We start from the raw sequence: 19,676 nt of genomic DNA on the forward strand, positions 1-19,676 counted from the left end.
TCTTTTCTTTAAGAATAGAACACTCAACACAAGATGGTATCAGCAGAAGAAATAGCAAATGTAACCTGTAGGGGTTTGAGACTGGAATACAGCAAAGGACTCCAATGATTGCACACTTCATCTCCTTTTCCTGAGGTCAGTGTGCTCACACACTCACTGCCCGGCACGTGTGTGTGTGATGCATTACTGTCCCCTTGCTTCTGCCTCGGTATGAATACCACAGTCACCTTAATGTACTACAATCAAGCAAAAACCAAAGAATCTGATCAACTGCTCTGCACCAAAGTTTCTGACACCCAAAAGCACAGACACTAGCAGAGCGGGGTATCCAGTTCTGGTGACAAAAGAAAGAATTCAAGTTTCTCAGCCTGGTCCAATCCCTTTTACTTTCTTCTAGAGAAATGGGTTCCAAAGATTTCAACAAAAGGGCCATGAGATGAACAACTTCTCCTGTCATTCAAGGGAATTTCGAGAAAATGCAGGAGGAACATCTTACAGTATGGGACACTGCATAAAACATGAACACAGACGAACACATAACCATGAGGCTCTTTCCCCTGCTACCTTATACAAAATCCCTCCTAAAGCTGTATTTGGTGGCATGACATTAATAATTTACAGTGGCCCCAATCTGTCTTAGTTGGCACTGCTACAACAAAATACCTGAGCTTGAAGGAATTTAGAAAGAACAGAAATTTAATTCTTGTGGTTCTGGAGACCCAGACTGGGATTAAGGTCCTGGCATGAGGTCTGTTGGGAGGCCTTCTCCTGGACCCTTGGGGGGCAGAAGGGAACACAGCCCTCACTGTGTGAAGCTTCTTATAAAGCGGGCTCAGTCCCATTAAACAAGGGCACAGCAGCCCCTGGTAACCTGAGCACCTTGTACACTGTTACCGCCATCCTGCAGTCACCACCTGACCTGGAGGAAGCCTGGTTGAACCCTCACAGGATTCCCACCTGAATTCTCACTCAGATAGAAACAAGCAGGCATTCAACTCGCACCGTCTTGCTTTCACAAGCATTTTCCCCAGTGAGCAAGTCAGCAAGGAGTTAAAGCTCCCAGGAGGAGTCAGAGCCTCCAGCTCTCCCTTCAGGACTAAGCCGGACACAAGTGGCTCAGACAGCAGTGTCAAAGTACAGAGAAATTATCTAGCTAGGCAGACATGAGAAAATAAATGTAGCCTTGACAATACATGTTGATTAAGCACTTGAATGACAATGGAACATGACAATGACAAATGCAGCCTACCACCACCAGAGTCATTAATACATCAGAAACACTAATTTTTATAAATCTTTAAACTTCCCAGTTGGTGGCATTTGCATTTCTTTGCCTGCTCTTTCTCTCGGGGAGCTGACAAAGAATCATTTTCAGTTTCCATCTGGGATGTTAAAAAAAAAAATACCTTCTAGGTTTTCGGTGGCTTTGACAGGCCACTGAAAATGAGTTTCAAGAGATGGATGGTGGGGTGGGCGCTGTCTCAGAGAACAGTTCCTGACCCCACCAGGCCTGCTCAGTGAGAGGAGGGGCGGGGCCTCTGCAACTGCAATGGGAAGAGACGTGAGCATGCAGGGGGCTGGAAGAGAGGACTAGGGAGTGAGGGGCGAGCAAAGAAAACCATTTTCTGCAAGGATTTCACTCATTAAACTTACTATCAAAGCTCAAAGGGACCTTGAGAGTAAGAATCTAGCCAACCCATTTTACAGATGATTAAACTGAGTATCTACGCAGCAAAGCCATAGGTCCTTAGAGGCTGCAACAGCAGCCTAGGATCCCCACTTCATCTGTCCCCTTGCACCCCCAAAACAGAGAACCTCAAGATGCAGGATCCATGGTGCCACCCACCTGTCCTGGTGCCTTCTACTCCACTGCAGTCTCCATGGTGCACCCACCTGCCTTCGTGCCTTCTGTGCCACTGCTTTCCTCATCACTATTATCCAGAACCTGTTATTGTGCCTCTCTTCTAGAGGGGACCTGGGTACAGTCTCACTGACCTACTCAGCACAGCAGCAGTTGGCACCTCACACACACTGCTATACCGGATGCCCTGCACTGTTACTGATAAGAAAATGACACCAGAAGAATCAAGTGCCTACATCCACCACTGTGCCCATGCCCTAGTGTGGCAGGCCATGATGCCACCAGCACTGGGTTCCTGCCTTCTTGGGCTTCATTCCCTCCTCCCCAAGAACTCCAGCACTGTTAGCTTTGAGATTTACCTGTTCACGTTAACGTTCTGCTGTTTCAACTAATACCCGGTGCTCTACAGTGTATTATAATGGTGTTCCGGAATTTTCATGAGCAAATAGAATGAAAAGACACTGATGTGAGTGTAAACATTTTGAAATTCGCACAGATTTGTCATGACAGGCATCTTTCAAAAAATATTTTGGATATCCTTTGCAAGGATCTCAAAAGCTCTTGCATAAAAATAAACTTTTCTACAAACTTTTCCAAGCACCATGGTATATACAATTCAACTTTTGTGGCTCCCTTGCATACCCTAAAGACTCACCAGGAACTAAAACACCACCATCATTTCAAGGCCTCTCACACAGGACAATCAGTGGATTAGCCATCAGCCTTGCATTTGCAAGGCACCAAGTATCAGGAAACCATGCCCAGTGATGCCCAGGCCTTGACTCATTCCATCTGGACAAAACAGATTTTCAGGAAAGTATCAAGCCAAACCAGAAAACCACCAATCACCACATGGAAAGAACGGACTGAATATGACTGCATCAGAATTCCATGCCTTGACAGAATGCTAGAAAAGACAGAAATACATTTCCTATAATAAAGGGAATTCTATGAATAAATGTCACTGGCTGGAATTTTTCATATATGGACTCAATAATTCAGTAATTCATTTTTTTATCCTCTCAGGAAGGATAAAACTTCATTATATAAAGATTCACACTAGAATGCAAGAAATGGGCAAGATGGAAGAGAGCAAAGCCTCCTCAATATGTTTTAATGGATCCAAATGTTCTATACATTTACGGTGTATTTCTGCTAAGTTTCTTTGTTAGCTTAATTGGTATAGAGAGTCCCTTTCCAGAAACATATTTAAAAACACTTCTAAAATCCTGCAGCAATGTTTAAACGGGAGCATGCATTCAGGCTACAGATGATGGTATCATGTCCCATTTTAGAGGGTCTGCCTTTAATTCTCAGCTGTGGCTCCTGACTCCAGATTCCGGTTAATGCAAACCCTAAGAGGCAACACATCATGACAAATGACTGGGGTCCTGTCATCCACGGGGAAGACCTTATTGAGTTTCTTGCTCCCAGATGTTGGTATTTAAGGAGTAAAACAGTGGATGTGATTCTCTCTCTGGGGTGAGTACGCCGAGGGGGGAGGCCTCCGTGACTGGGCATGTCCGGGACCCACCCAACACCCTCATTGGGTGGTGGGTGAACGGGATTGGGGAGGGGCGCAACCTCGGGCCTGCGGGATTTAACCTCCGGCTGCCAGAGGCGAGCCGAGGGCTGCGGGAGAGGACGTCTAGCTTGGATCCCGAACCCAGTCCGCCATGTGCCCATGGCTCATGGCGGGCTGGGCCCGGACATGCCTGGGTGCGGCCTGCTTCCTTCTGGGGTGAGTACGCCGAGGGGGGAGGCCTCCGTGCTCCGTGACTGGGCATGTCCGGGACCCACCCAACACCCTCATTGGGTGGTGGGTGAACGGGATTGGGGAGGGGCGCAACCTTGGGCCTGCGGGATTTAACCTCCGGCTGCCAGAGGCGAGCCGAGGGCTGCGGGAGAGGACGTCTAGCTTGGATCCCGAACCCAGTCCGCCATGTGCCCATGGCTCATGGCGGGCTGGGCCCGGACATGCCTGGGTGCGGCCTGCTTCCTTCTGGGGTGAGTACGCCGAGGGGGGAGGCCTCCGTGACTGGGCATGTCCGGGACCCACCCAACACCCTCATTGGGTGGTGGGTGAACGGGATTGGGGAGGGGCGCAACCTCGGGCCTGCGGGATTTAACCTCCGGCTGCCAGAGGCGAGCCGAGGGCTGCGGGAGAGGACGTCTAGCTCGGATCCCGAACCCAGTCCGCCATGTGCCCATGGCTCATGGCGGGCTGGGCCCGGGCGGCCAGTGCGCCATTTGGCGCCAGGCTTTGGCTGCTGGCCGCCCGGCCGGGGAGCTCTGGGGTATTGGACATCTGAATCGCTGCTGAGATAGCTCTAGAGTGACCCCACTGTTTCTGGGATCTGAGTCAATCCTAAAGATTCCCAATGCCAGTAACTCTTCCTTTGAAGAACTTCCAATCCCTTAATAATGCTGAGCTTTGAACACCTATCAAGTAAAAGATAAGCTCCGGCTTGTGTAGCAGGCTGGCACCTAATGGTCCTCGGAGCAACCACGTGCAGGTGTGTGATTTACAGCTAGGAACGGTCCCAATCTGGGATGCCACAGCTGAGATGAGGTTCCCACCAAGGGGTGTATGTGCTGGAATGGGGGCTGCGTTCTATCTAGGAAACAGTTGCAGTCACCCGAGGCACTAGTGTGGGCTGGGATTGGATGCACCAGGCCGGTTCAGATCCCAGCACCATCTGGTGTTATGGAGAAACAGGGTAGATGCGGGACTGACTAGGCTGGGTCTCAATCCCCTTCTGAGCCATGTGTGAGCTGTATGTGGGTATGGACGAGCCATGGCTGGGCTGAAACATCCAACAACAAGAGTCAGAATGGGGTGAAAGCCAGCCAGGAAAAGCCACTGTTCCTGCTAGGACAGGAGGTGAACTGAGTAGGGTTGGCTCAAGAACCCCCTGGCAAGCGCAAAATCTGGCATTGGGAGGGGTTCTGATGGAGGAGCCTGGGCAACTCCTCTGGCAGGACACAGTCCCTGCAGGTAAGCGCGAGAAGCATGATTGGAAACAGCCCAGAATAGGCCATGGAAAGTTTCCCACTGGCATGCATTCGGCATGGGTCAGGAGCAGGCCAGGCTGAATCAGTTCATGTCACCCACTGGCAAATCCGATCACCAGAACAGAGTGTGGAATGGGCCGGGTTTGGTTGCGACAAAACCAGTACACATTCTGGAACGCCAGGGCGTGGTTGCCTGTACTGGATATGAATGCAGCACCCATCCAGCACACGTGAGATCCAGGAAGGGAGGGGCAGAGCTGGCGGGGGGGTTAAGGGGCTGGTCCCCTCGCTGGACAACCACTCCCACTGGGGAGTGTTGGCTGGGATAGAGACAGACACGACTAAGCAAGGCTACAACACCTGTGCGCTGCATGTGGACAAGATCAGGGCCACAGCATCAGCTGGCAGAAGCTGGCACTGGGGACTAATTCTGTCGAGTCAAATCACAGGACCACCTAAAGAGTGCATAAACCGGGACAGAGAGACCTGGGAGGGAAAAAGTGGGTTCCCCCTTCTTGGGTCACTATTCCCGTGGGAGGGCATGAAAACTAGGACGGGGGCTGGGATGGCTAGACAGAGGCACTCAACAACATCTGTGAGGGCTGGATGGTTGAGTCGATTAGATAGAACTAAGCTTTAATACCCATTGACAAGTACCAGAGCCAAATGGGATGGGGGACAGACTGGTCTTCTGCTACACAAATTGGCAAACCAGGGTAGGGGGCAGGCTTGGTGGGGGTTATTGTGGGTCGCCCCGACTAGGCTGCAGCTCCCACTGGTTGATGTAAGGGCCGAACCAGACTGGACTGCAACACCCATTGGTTCCAGTGCAACTCGGGACTGAAAACAGAACCAACACAGCAATTGCAACCACCAGCTGATCGGGGTGATGGACTGTGCCGGGCCCTGTGCTTGCTAGAACATGCAAGAACCTAGTCTGGGAATACCTCAAAGTTTCTTTGGCGATCTCCCCAATCGAACTGCTGGACTCAGAACTCTAATCAAGAAAAGACAGAAGACAGAGCAGATCAATCATTCATCTCAGCTACATGTTAGCAGCGAAAAATGGGGCAAACGGAGACTTTATGATGGACCATATCAATCAGTGGACGACCTCATCGAGCGAAACTGGCAGCGATTCACAACTGGAGAACTATTAACACCACTCGAGCACATATCTCAGAGTATGCCCCACATCCGGGACTCGGGGTGGGCGGGAAACCGGGTGGGGCTTCTCCCTCAATATCCTCCTTTACCTCAGATACAAGATGGAAACAATATGGACATAATAGCATTGCCCACCTCCCTATCCCCCTGAACCTTTTTTTTTTTTTTTCTTCTCTTTCTTGATTTTCCTTCAACTATAGTTAACTATGTAAAGATTGTCAACAACAATACAATAAAATGGATTATAAAAAAATAAAAAAAAAAAAAAAAAAGAAATGTCTAAAAAAAAAAAAAAAAAAATTAGAAAAGGAAAATTTTAAATATCCATTAGATATATATCTATCCTTTGGTGTTGAGAGTTTCAGAAACTGAGTTTGGTTTGCCACATTCATAAACATCAGTACAAGGGGGGCACTCTACTTATTTCTGCAGGTAGTGATTGTTTAGCTGTGTCTGCTTCCTTGAAATTCTACATCAACAATCTATGAATTCAATGTTAACTGTGACTTGAGGTCCCGGTCTCCTATTGCAAGAGGAAACACTCATCAAGGAAATGGAGAGAAACCGGACCTTTGTGGAGCCTATCATTTTAACAAACACTCAGGACAAGTGTTAAACCCTTACAATCTCAGGTACGGAATTGTGAAATGGACTGCTAATGAGCCCGGTTCTCACTGAGTCCATCAAAGCCAACAGCAGCCCAGGCCCTCATCTGTATCTGAAGTTTCAAGTCCTCATTAGGCCCTTTCCTTAATTAAGTCTCTCCTCATGCCTGACTGGTCACCTCTCTGGAAGGCTTCCTTGGTGTAAAATGCCCAAGAGAACAATTTGGGCTTCCACAAGGGCTCTGCTGCCAGGCCAAGAGTGAAGGGGGCAGTTTGGCATTGCCTAAGTAGCAGGTGCCTGGAGGCATGGGGACGGGGGCTCGGGCAGCACCATGCGAGGGTGTCCCGGGGGGCACAGCTGCACAGATGGACCATCTGCATGGGAGATGTGCATTGTGGGATGCTCCCGGACAGATAGCCGCTGGGAGGCAGCATCTGCCAAGGAACGTGCTGACAGCTGCGTGTCCCATTAAGTCATGGTCTCAGGAGTCCTTCTCTTCTGACACTTACACACACAGCAACATTCAGCTTCTGTCTAGAGCACCCAGATTGTTGGCAGCTACTCCAGGCTAGCAGTTGACACACAAGCAGCGAAGGCAGTCAAGGATTTTAAAGGCTTCTTAAAATTACATGCTCGCTCCAAGAGCAAGAGGCTAACAGAACTGCTTCTCTATTGCTGGGCCATTCAGCAAGACAGAGATTGCCTCTAATGTCATAAAATACTGTTGGCCAGCAAGAGAATCCCTGCGTGGAGTTAGCGTGTCTTCAGCGTAGAGATTCGATGGGACCAAGAATTGTGTGAGCTCTCTGTGATCTGGGCTTTTGTCTTCCTCTCGACGGAGAGCCCAGAACCCAAGAAAGCATAACAGAGCGCCAACGCTAAGAGTTCTAAAGATCTTGGGAGTAAAAAGTTCCAAATGTGCAGAACTATAAGATGCTAACATTCCAGCCACCCACTAGGAACTGGTGAAGTCAAGGGTAGACCACCCACTGCCCAACCCTCCACCCTCCCCCATCCCACTCACTGGTCCCCGGTCCCCACTTGCAGTTATCTTTCTAAGCTTCCACTGGAACTTGGCCCTGTCCCCAGGGGAAAAGCCCATGGTGCGCACCCAAATGTCGCCTTCCTGTATGGGTGAGCTGCACCATGCCCACAGCCCCGAGGGCTTTTGACCAGGTCTCTCTGCTGTGTTTCCCAAAGCCAGCATCCCCATTGCACAAGCTGTCCCAGTGCCCAGCCCTGCCCTTGGACATGCACCCAGCCTTCATGGTCAGCTCCTGACAGCAGACCCCACTCTGGCTAACTGTCTCCCACTGCACCCCCTTCCCTTCCCTGATTTTCAATCTCACCCCATATAAGGCTACCAATGCTAGCCAACAGAGTGTCACAGTGCTGTTAGAAAAGCAAAACCATGACATCTATCCAACTACCTATGCTCTTTTTTTTTCTAACATTTATTTGTTTTTATTGGAAAGGCAGATATACAGAGAGGAAGATCTTCTGTCTGTTGATTCACTCCCCAAGTGGTCGCAATGGCCGAAACTGTGCCTATCTGAAGCCAGGAACCCAGAGCCTCTTCTGGGTCTCCCTCGTGGGTGCAGGCTCCCAAGGCTTTGAGTCATCCTCGACTGCTTTCCAAGGCCACAAGCAGAGAGCTGGATGGGAAGCAGGATTGTCGGGATTAGAATTGGTGCCCATATGGGATCCCTGGTGCATGCAAGGTGAGGACTTTAGCTGCTAGGTTACCGTGCTAGGCTCTACCTATGCTCTTTTGAAATATTTATTCATCTGAATTGCAGAGTTACAAATTGAGCGACAAAGTGAGGTCTTCCATCTGGTGATTCCTGCCCAAATGGCTGCAATGGCCTTATGCCAGGAGCTTCTTCTGGGTCTCCCTCATGTGTTGATGCTTGGGCCATCCTCTGCTGCTTTCCTATGCACATTAGCAGGGAGCTGTATGGGAAATGGAGTAGCAGGGACTCAAATCAGTGCCCATATGGGATCCTGGCACCACAGGCTGTGCTTTACCTGATATGCCACAGCTCCATCCCCTACCTATGCTTTTTATGCAAAACAAACTCATTAAAAATCTCTGAAAGGGATATTCTACAAAGTTAACTCCTTCATCTGAGATTGCTGTAGGTGTCTATACAGTTGGAAGAAATTACTACAAAGAAATCCCCAAACTCCAATGTACCGAGTTTTCCCCAATGATAACATCTTGGAAAACCACATCACCATTCACAAACTGCATAATATCACAAACTCAGCAGAGCCTCTTAGCCATGCTCGTGCTGAAGATCCAGGGAAAACCACTAGCAGCAAGGAAGGCGGAGGGAACCTTCCTACAGCCACAGCCACTCCCTCTCACCTCACTCCCTACAGAAGAGTCTAGCCATCAGCCGTCAGGGCCTCGGTTCTAGAAGGTTCTATATGAGCAGACTTCATATAAAACAGAGGGAACAGATATTTTCTAGGGACCTTGTGATGGCCCACATCATGGAGTAGATCCTTTTCTCCAACCAGCATGATGTCTGCTGGGTCACCCAGGTTATTGCATGCTCGTTCCTTTTTTTTTTTTTTATTGTTCTATAGTATTCCACGGTAAGGATGTACTTCCATCACCTGATTTTCATCTATTTTCTCCTCCACAAAGCAGGAAGTGTCCTCCTCCTGCAACCCTTTCCCGTGTGCTTGGGCCCCCTGCCCTTCTCTGCCAGTCCTCTTTCCCGTGATGAGCATCCGCAGCCTCTTGCAGTCACATTCTCACAGCTCTCTCACTGCTGGCTCACACTGAGCCCTTGGACCTTCCCAGATCACACTTTACAGCAAACTTCTCAATGGCATCATTGTGTTCCTTCCTGTCCACGCATAAGCTATGTCCAAGTGCTTTGGTCACCAATTTATTTTAACCCACTCTAATCTCTCTATCTCGCTATTCCTTTCCCATGCTTATCCAGGGATCATATTGTCAAATCCAAGGATACTACTCTGCCCTCGTTGTACGGACATGCTCAGATGCAGCCTATATACAATTTGCCACTCTCTCCTCAAATAATGATTGTTTCTATGACTACACAACTCCAGTTGATTCGCAAGGTGGTGTTAGACACAGGGACATCTTCTATCTGCTAGTTCTCAGGAGGCAGGCAAGTCCTCTGGGTCTCCCACATGAGGGCAGGATCCCAAGCACTTGGTCAATCATCTACTGCTTCTCCAGCACTCTACTAAGGAGGTGCAGCCTCATTAGAGCAGCTGGGATTTGAACCTATGCCCATATGAGATGCTGGCATTGCAAGCAGCTGCTTCACCCACTGTGCCATAACTTTACAATTCTGCTTGACATCTCTCTAGAGCACGTCTCTTTGGCCTTTCATGCGTCATACAGACAAACTTGAACACACATCCCATCTTTATTATAATCTATTTGTTTCCCAGCCTCCCCCACCTTCCTTGGTGCCACCTCACATGTAATTGAATTGAACAACAGGTCAGCTGAACCTGCATCCTGGCATCCTCCACAACAGCAGCAGCCATGGGATGGGCTGTCCCCCTGTCACTGGCTCCCCCCACCCCCAAGAATGGAAAAGAACAGGAGCTCTCCTCCAACTGAGACTGTCCCAGCGCCAGAAGCGTTCCTCCTCTCCCTCTCCACTTTGGCCAACTGGAAAGAGACCAACTTACAGATGTAAATAGGGCAACACCAGAAAACAGAATAACTACGGTTCCCTGATTCGTGACGTAGAAGGGAGGTGCGCAGTATGCTCAAACTCAGTGGGCCAGCGCTGTGCTCCAGTTCTGTGACCCTGTGCTCTGCTCCTCATAGCACATGGTGTCTCTAACAGGCTCCACTTTTTGATGGATGGGGACTGGATGGGGACTCTTTCAGTGGCATTCAGAAACTGAAAAAACAATGTGATGGTTCAGGTTGTATTTAGATACAATGTCTACTAAACACGATGGCCACCAATTTGACTGAATCTGAATACTTCAGATTTGCTCAAAAAGTTTAGATGACTTGTAGGCTGAGAAAGGCATTAGCCCTAAACAATATTCAAAGGCAATGGCTTCCAAGTCAATCTTATTTTTAAAAAATTATTTGAAATGCAGAGTTATAGAAAAACAGAGGAAGTGATAGATTTTCCATCTATAAGAGTTGGGTCTGGGCCAGACTGTGCCAAGGAATTTAACCAGGTCTCCCATATGATTACGTACAGGAACCCAAACTCTTGGGTCATCTTCCGCTGCTTTTTCAGGTCATCAGCAGGAAGCTGGATCAGAAGTGGAGCAGCCAAGACATGCACAGGTGCTCATGTGGGAGGCTGACGGTGCAGAGCACAACGCCAGCCCCCACCCAGGTTAATTTTAAAAGAAAAACTGGGTCCTAGGATTGGGCTGTTTTTCTTTTCCCTGTTCAAGTAAAATTCACACTGAATTCTCTTTTTAAGTTTTTTTAAATTATTATTTGATTTTGATGATCTTTACATAGTTGATTAGGACACAAAGGGTCAAGCGCTAAAGGAAAGTGGGTAAGACCATTGTTTCCACAGTTTCTTTTTTCTTCCTGTATCTTGGGAAAGGGGAGAGATAAAGCGATAAGCCCCACCCAGCCTCCCACCCATCCCAGGGTCCCTGATGTTAGTCATGCTCCAAGGGCACTGTTTAAGTGGTTTTGATAATTCAACAGTTCTGAATTGCTGCCAGTCTCACCATTCCAAGCACGATGAAATCTCTCCAGAATCCACTGGCTGACATAATCCACCTTTGCGTCTCAACTTGCCCAAATTTTCACTACCAACACGTGGCTGGGGCAGATGATTGATCTGTTCTGTCCTCCATCCTCTGTTGTGGTACCAGGTGTTCTCCGCAGGCTCCATTGGACTGCCATATCTTCCAGCAGCACCTGGACATGCTGTCTACTGATCCCTCTGAGCCTCTGAGCCTCTGAGGAGGCTCAGCTTTGACATTCACTCCACAATCAGACCATGGAACCTGCACTTCGCTTCATGGTTGGGGTTCTGAGATCAGCAGTTCAGTTGGGGGAGGATCCCCAAAGAAACTTTGTCTGAGGTGATCCCAGACCTGATTCTTGTGAGTGCTTGCCACTACAGGGTCCGGTACAGTCCGAAACCCCAATCAGCTTATGCACATGCTGATGGTTGTAACTGCTGAGTCAGATCTATTTCCAGCCTTGTCTTCTACATGAATCAATGGGTGTTACAGTCCAGCCCGATCCTGCCCACTTCACACTCGGCCCTCACACAAACCAGTGGGAGCTGCAGCCTAGTAGGAACAACCAGCAATAACCTCCACCAAGCCTCCCCCCTGCCGTGGTTCCACCAGGGGCTGGTGTTATGATGCAAAGATGAAGCCATGGCCTGCAGCACTATTATCCCATTTGGGACACTGGTTCAAACCCGTGCTGCTGTACTTCCAATGCACTGTTAACACATCTGGGCACAAACACTGGGTTCCTGCCACCCACATGGGACACCTAAGTGCAGTTCCTGGCACCTGGCTTTTGCCTGGTCCAGGTCTAAACACTGAATTTATTTGGGCAGTCTCTCTGTCCCACCTCATTTTTCAAATAAATAAAATAAAATCTCAAATATTTTTCCAGTTGTTATTCCAAACTTACTTCCACAGCCCACGGTGTTTAAAAAAAAAAAAAAAGCCTTTTTTTCCTTTAGCCCAAATTAGAATCCCACGATTCTAACAATTTTAGAAAATACAGTAATATATTATCTACAAAGCTAATTTCACGCCTTCTCACTTTGGAATGTACAAAAATTCCTCTCCTACATTCCAAACAATCCCTACCCTCCAACACATAACCCCCTTCCCGAGGAACAAGGACCACTCCCTGTATCACTGTACCAGCTGGGATGCGGGATGAGGACTGGGGCGTGAATTGGCATCTCCAGAAGCCAGGGTGAGATCCTGTCATCCCATGCATCACTGTGCAGCCTCCTTCCTGTGACTGTCAGGCACATTACACTACATCCACGCCCAGAGCCAACGGACAGCGTCCTGATGACAGCAAGGTTCCTCGGCCTCACCGGGGACTCCAGAGCCCAGCCACCTTTTACACAATACTTGCCAATTCAGCAAGCAGTGGGCTGCGAAGCCACCAGTAACCCCAGCCTCCAAAAATAAACAAACCAAATGGAGGCAGTGACAGGCCTATTGTTTAAATGTTAGCTCTGAAAAAACAAAACAAAAAACCCCACCAGTTGTACTGTTTTCTCCTTTCCTTTTAATCTAATATCCTTAGTGATTTGGGAAAGAAAATATCAAAATTTCAACTATGTGTGAAATCATGGGTTTTGTTTTTCTTTAGAGTTTATTGTTTCTAAATTTTCTGCATTAGTGTAGATTATTTTATAGATTATAAATAGGCAATGAAAATATTTTTATTGTAAATGACTGACTTTTCTAGCGAAAGAGAAGCTAATTATGATAGCTAAATTACTGGACTCTCCAATGGTAGTGTTATGTACAGTCACGCGCCATTGATGACAGGGTCTTCATTCTGAGAAACGTGTCATGAGTAGATTGATTTTGTTGGGTGCACATTACAGAATGCACTTCACAAACCTAGATGGGATACGTCAATCACTTGCTGCGGCCTCGTGATGCAAATTTATGAGGCTGCCGCTGGCCTAACACGGCAGGCCATCTTACAGTAGATTATTTTTTAGGAAGTAAGAGGGAGTGTACTCTTAAAAGAATGGTAAACAGTATAGTACAGTGGTACTCCAGAAAGCACATAATCAGGGGCAGGCAAATTCAGCCCACAAGTTAAAATGTCAGTTAAGAAACTGACAACCCACTGGCAGGGCCTGTGTCGCCTGGCCTGGGTCCTTGGCCTACCTGCACGATGCATGCTGGATCTATGAATTCCAGGGGAGGTGGTCTGGCGGGGCCTGGGTAGCCTGACCTGATTCTTTTGGCCCGTCTGCAAAAACTGATCCTCCTCAGTGGAAAAGAGCAGTGGTCAGCAGGCCCTGATGCTCATTGAGGCCTACAGAGGACATCTGTACCAGCCCAGAGGAAGCAGAGCAGAACAAACTGGACAACTACCCAGCCAAATAATGACGGCAAATATCTGGGTGAATGGAGATGCTAAGGCCAACTATGTCAGTCAATGGACATTGAAAGGGTTCCCTCATCCCTGGATCAGCGAGATTGACAACATTTTAGATCCATCAAACTCACCTGGGCAGAACACTCAGAGCATGTGCCACATCAGGACCCTAGGTTGATATTGGGTGGCCATTTTCCAGCCCTGGGTGCTGGAACGGATGCGAGGCTTGGTAGGGCTTCTCCCCTTATCTTCTCCCTCTCTCCCCAGAAACAGGAGGAAGAAATAGAAAATGTGGAAACATTGATCACACCTGTTTTTCACTAACCCTTGATCTTTCCCACTCTGATCAACTATATCAGAGTGTTAATATCATCTAAAATTAATATACATATATATTATATATATATACATATTATATTTATATAATACATATAAAGAAGCCAATACTCCAGAGGGCTGATGCTGTGGCACAGGGGTTAAGCCACCACTCGCAACACCATCATCCAATACAGGCCCCTACTCGAAGCCTGGCCATTCCAATTCTGACCCAGCTCCCTGCTGATGCACCTTGGGAAGCAACAGAGGATGGCCCAGTCCTTGGGCCCTACAATCACAAAAGCAGACACAGATGGAGGTCCAGCTTCATGGCTTTGGTGTAGCACAGGCCCAGTCACGTGGCCATCTGGGCAATGAAATGCTGGATGGAAGAACTGTCTGTGGCACTGCCTTGCAAAAAGGAAAGGAAGCAGAGAGGAAGAAACGCACAGGTCCCTGAGATGTCCAGCTCCAGCAGCTCCAACTCTTCTAGTCTCTCACTGGGGAGCAGTCTTCTGTCAGTCAGTCCAGGAGGCCACAGACTAACAGCTCCAGATACCACTTAAGAATTCACTGCAATTAATCCTGATAGAATTTACAGTGTATTTAAAACCTTCTGAATCATCGTTATGCTGCTAAAGAGATGGTATTGAGGAGCCCAGGGCAATGACTCAATGGCCAAATCCTCACCTTGCAAGAGGCAGGATCCCAAATGGGCACTGCTTCATGTCCTGGCTGCTCCACTTCCCATCCAGCTCCCTGCCTGTGGCCTGGGAAAGCAGTAGAGGATGGCCCAAAGCCTTGGGACCCTGCACCCACCTGGGGGATTCAGAAGGAAAACAAAGCAGAGCAGTGGACAGGAGGCTGGTATTTAAGGAGCTGGCTTCAGATCAGCTCAGCTCCGGCTATTGCAGCCATTTGGGGAGTGAACCAGCAGATGGAAGATCCTTCTCTGTCTCTCCTTCTCTCTGTAAATCTGATCTGCTTTCCAATAAAACTAAATCTTACCAGAGAGAGAGAGAGAGAGAGAGAGAGAGATATGGTGGTGGTGGTGAGGACCGACTCCCCAGCCATAGGGTGTGGCCAGGTTCAAATTCAGATACTGCTTTTCATGAGCACCATGACCTAACTTGGCCTGCCTGTGCCTCTGTGTCCTTACCTGTAAAACAGAACAAGAAAGAGTCCCTCACATGCAAAGAGAGATGGAGGATGTCAGTAAACTGACTCCTCTCAACAGTGTCCGCTACACGGGAAGTTCTTAACGTTAGCCGGCACTCTTGCTACCCTCTTGATGTGAATTGTCACTCATCCTCAGCCTAACAGGAAGAGCCATCACTCCTCCTAAGGCTAAGATTCATGACATCAAGAACAACTGGGCGGCAACATGTTCCCTCTCTCCACCATGGCACCACAAAACCGTTGATGCACATTAGCCAAGATGAGAACGATAGACAGGAGGCTGGTCTTTAAGGAAAAGGCTGAGGCTGTCGATGGGAAAAGCAGTTTGAGGTCACCGTTGTTTAGCCTCAGGGTTTGCCCCCCAAGGAGAGGTCCCTTGTGATGATTCACCACTGTCCAGGCCTCACGGAAAGCCCCCTTATTCTAAAGACCCCGGATGAAGCTGTGATACTGGACACGAGCCTCCATGAGCAGCGCCTAGCACAAGGGGAAATCTAGCCAGCTTCCAGGAGCCCGTCCTCCCCACCAACTTTAGAAATGCCACACATTCAGTGACTTTAATGCCCATCAGTAAGTTAAGCGCTTTGCATATATTATTCTATTAAATCCTTGGCTAAGCCAACCAGAGGGCTAATTAACAATATATTTTTATATTCTAATACATCTTCGGAAGAACTGTTTTCAAAAACTGGCAGATGTTAAGCAGATTGTTAAAATCTCTTCTAAGGACTGGTATACATTTTTTTTTAAAGAAATCTGATGGAACATTCCATGATAATATAAACTGGATAGCAATTTAACTGCCTACGGATAGAAATGACAGTTGTTAAAATTTGTAAATAAGGATCAAGTCATTTTTTTCTAAGCTTAAAAGGCCAAATGTCATGTGGCTGCTCAAGTGCTTACGCCCAGAGCTTTGTGCTAGCATCAATGTGAGGTTTGAATAAGTTGCTTTAGTAAAAATGGATAAAATAACTATTGCCTCTATTATTTGTCAAGAATGGCTGAATTCAAGCAAATAAACTTCCTAAGTGAAATTAATGAGTAAACAAGGAGTCTTTTCAGCTCTAAGATTTCCCTGTGATAAAATGAAGAGTGCCCCACTTACAAAGCAGCCGCGAAAGCAAAGCAGGAATGCCGCCAGAACAAGCATCAGCCACAACTTGACTGAAACACTGGCCTTGAACTTGGTCAAGTGTGGCAGTTTTCCTTGACAAATCTCTTCCTTGCCCTTGCCTTAAGGTTAGGTTCGCCTTCCATGCCAGCTGCATGCCAGACTGGCTCAGATGTTCCAGACTCCACCGACCATGTGGCAAAAGCATTTTTGTTCCCAGAAATTTTTCTCTAAAAAGTCAATCATCTATAAGTCTCAAAAGAAATGTGAACAATTCAATTAATTTTCCAGATCATTTATAACCCAGCAGTCAAGACCGGTGTATAAAGAGAGAAAAGTTTTCTTAGCGCTTAAAAACAATAAAATGCCTTCAAAATGTTTATGTCGAAGGAGAAAAGGATCCCTCCAAGGAGCTAATAGAGATCTAGACTTTAGGGAGTGAAGTTTAAGGCCATGCCATTGCAGACGACACGTTCGATCTCAAAAAGTCAAGCTTTAGCCAGCTTAGTTTCATTATTTTTCAAATCATTAAAAGCTATTTCTGAGCTTTCTGGATTTAAACAGCTTTAATTCATTGTGACAAAACAGGTGAAAGATCTGAACAGATCCTTGACAACAAATGTCCAATAAGCTCATAAAAAAAATATCCTGAATTATGGAGTCAATGTAATGCCAATTAAAGCCACCATGTGATACAAACACACATCATTAAACATGGCTAAAACTACAAAGGCAATGTCTCAGGTTAGCAAGGAGCAGAGAAGTGACGTGCTCATCCATGGCTGGCATGAATGCCATAGGACACAAATTTTGAACCTGTTTCTCATCATGTCAAACACACACTCCTGTAACACACAACATGGATGAATCTCAAAGACCAAGCAAAAAAAAAAAAAAAAAAAAAGGTAGTCACCAAAGAGGATGTAATATAGGCTTCCATTTATATAAAACTGTCTTCCTAGGAAGACAGCTGTGCCCTACAGGGACAGGAAACACATCTGTGGGTGCCTAGAGCCAATGCCCCCAGTAGGAGCAAGCGAGAGGTGAGCCCTGGTCCTGGTGTGCCCAACCCACCGTGTGCGCACTCAACTGAGGACATTTCATTATCTGCATGTTATCCTTTACTGAAGTTCATTAACAAGATTCTCCACGTAACTGCGTTCTGCCCTGAGTGAGGCTGGACCACATGGGTTTGCAGTGGCCAGTTGTGAGGCAGGCTGGCATCCACACGTGGCCCCCACGGCCACTGGGTCCTGCCAGGGAACCGGTGCCATCTGCTGGAGAAGTCCCCCGGACTCACCGGTGAGGGCTCCCCCCAGACTCCCTCGCCGCAGCTGCCGGCCGTCCTCACTCAGCTGCCGTTTGTACTTCAGGGACTTAGAGGGGCCAGAAGCCACATCTGGGTTGCTGCATTTCCGAAATGGCATGGGTGGCGGCGACAAGATGTGGTCAAGCTGCAGAGAGGAGGACAGTAGTGTCATTTCATTGTGAACGGGCAACATAACCCCAAATGTGGGCCAGCCCCCCACCCCATGTCCTCTTGCTTTTCCTCCAACCCTGTTTTCAATTTGGCTAGCTTAGAGCGTTCAGCATTTCATTGTTATGTCTTCCATCTGCCTGGTCACCAAACACTAGAGGGTCATAAAATCAAGCTCAAAAAAATTGTGACTACTATTTTTTTTAATGTACCAGAACAGACAAGAATGCAGTGAAAAAGAGAAAAGTTCTGTTTCATGACACGTTTTAATCAGCTACACATGCATGTATGTCTCAGGTCACTATATAAAATATGTCATATGATGAACACTGGCCTAGCAGTGAACAAGACACTCAGGACACTCAAGCCGCTCGATCCAAACCCTGGTTCTGGTCCCAACAGGGCATGGCTCAAGCAGCTGGGTCCTTGCCACCCATTTAGGAGTTGTACACAGAACAGCCAGCTCCTGGATTTGGCCTGGCGCTTCCCTGGCTATTGAGAGAGAATGAAACACTAGACGGTAAACTCATTTTTTTCTCTCCCTCCAGATCAAATAACCTATCTAAATACAATCTAAAATGTCTTCCTGTGGACCATGGTCCAGGCCCCAAAATGGAAGACGGGTGCTCTAAGGAGAAGTAACTGCTTTAGTTCATCACGAAAGCAAATTCACAGACGGCTCACAAATATACATCCACGAGAGAAATTCCCAAAGACCACAGCCCTTAATGGAAATCAATACATCCTTACATGACTTCATAGCTTTTTAAAAGAAAACCTGTCACGAGAAGCAGAGAAACCAAACTCACTTCAAGAGACGGCATCTTACAAAGGGATCCCTCGTGCACAACACTTATTTCAAGAACCGGTCTGCTTTTAGAAGAAAACCTTTCAAGCTTGAATTGTGCCACACCTTCTAAAGTGCTCTGCTTCAAGTAGACACATATGCATGCGTTCCAGATAGATAATTAGGACAAAACCACGGCTGTGCTTACATGTACATATACATAGATGTGTATGCACACACGCACATGTGTGTACATGCATGTCAGCCATACATGTATACACATGTATGAATGAAAAAACAAACATCAGACATTCAAGGAATTCCCATTTCACAGAAAAAGGCCAATTTCATAGCAATTAAAAAAAAAATAAAGATGTGGGCAATTGCATAAAGCCAGGCATTTTATTTTTAAATAACTTCCTTTAAAAATATTTATTTATTTATTTATTTTTTATTTTTTGCATTCCTTAATAAACGAAACTTATTTAGTCTGGCAACATATCCAAAAGTATTTGTTTTTCGTACATCAGTCGCAGGTAACTAGTATGTTTGTTTACATAGCTGCTGTGAGGTTAGTAAATGATAGTACAACTTCAAAAACTGGTTTTCAAAATATAATGAAAATGTGGCACAGATTGTTCTGTCCTTGAAAAGCACTATGTACCTGCAGGTAAGACTCTGGGAACTGTAAAACTGAATAGACTCAAATTTGATCAGAATTACATAATAGAATTTGATCAGAACAACTGGAACATCAGAAATAAGAAATCAATCCTGAAGTTTATTTTAAAATGATGCATACAAAGGTACCACTCTCAGTCAGCATTCTTCTTATTCAGAATTCTTGTCCCGAATTTTAAAAAAAATCATTGAATGAATTTCCTAAAGTTGAGTTAGGAAAAACAATTTACAAATTATAATTAACACTATGTTTCCATACTTTTTACAGTAGTATTTATATTTTTCAATCAATTTGTTTTCTAAATACACAGTTTAAAATCCTTAGTCAATTTCTCATTTGTTTGACTATCTGATTTTTAAAAATCCTCATGTGTAAGAGCACAAGAA

The 19,676-nt window shown here is 46.8% G+C and overlaps 1 protein-coding gene across 4 annotated transcripts in view; it reads right to left on the minus strand.

The window, feature by feature from the left end:
* The window catches only part of MAST4 (microtubule associated serine/threonine kinase family member 4), a 606,692-nt gene that overhangs the window by 431,042 nt on the left and 155,974 nt on the right, over positions 1 to 19,676 (minus strand). For all 4 annotated transcript variants that reach the window (XM_058679964.1, XM_058679962.1, XM_058679963.1 and 1 more), the window contains exon 2: positions 17,645 to 17,798. In XM_058679964.1, the coding sequence (XP_058535947.1) occupies positions 17,645 to 17,798 (154 nt within the window). The remainder of the gene's footprint in view (positions 1 to 17,644; positions 17,799 to 19,676) is intronic.

This window comes from Ochotona princeps, chromosome 23, assembly GCF_030435755.1.
Source record: "Ochotona princeps isolate mOchPri1 chromosome 23, mOchPri1.hap1, whole genome shotgun sequence".
Classification (NCBI taxonomy): Eukaryota; Metazoa; Chordata; class Mammalia; order Lagomorpha; family Ochotonidae; genus Ochotona; species Ochotona princeps.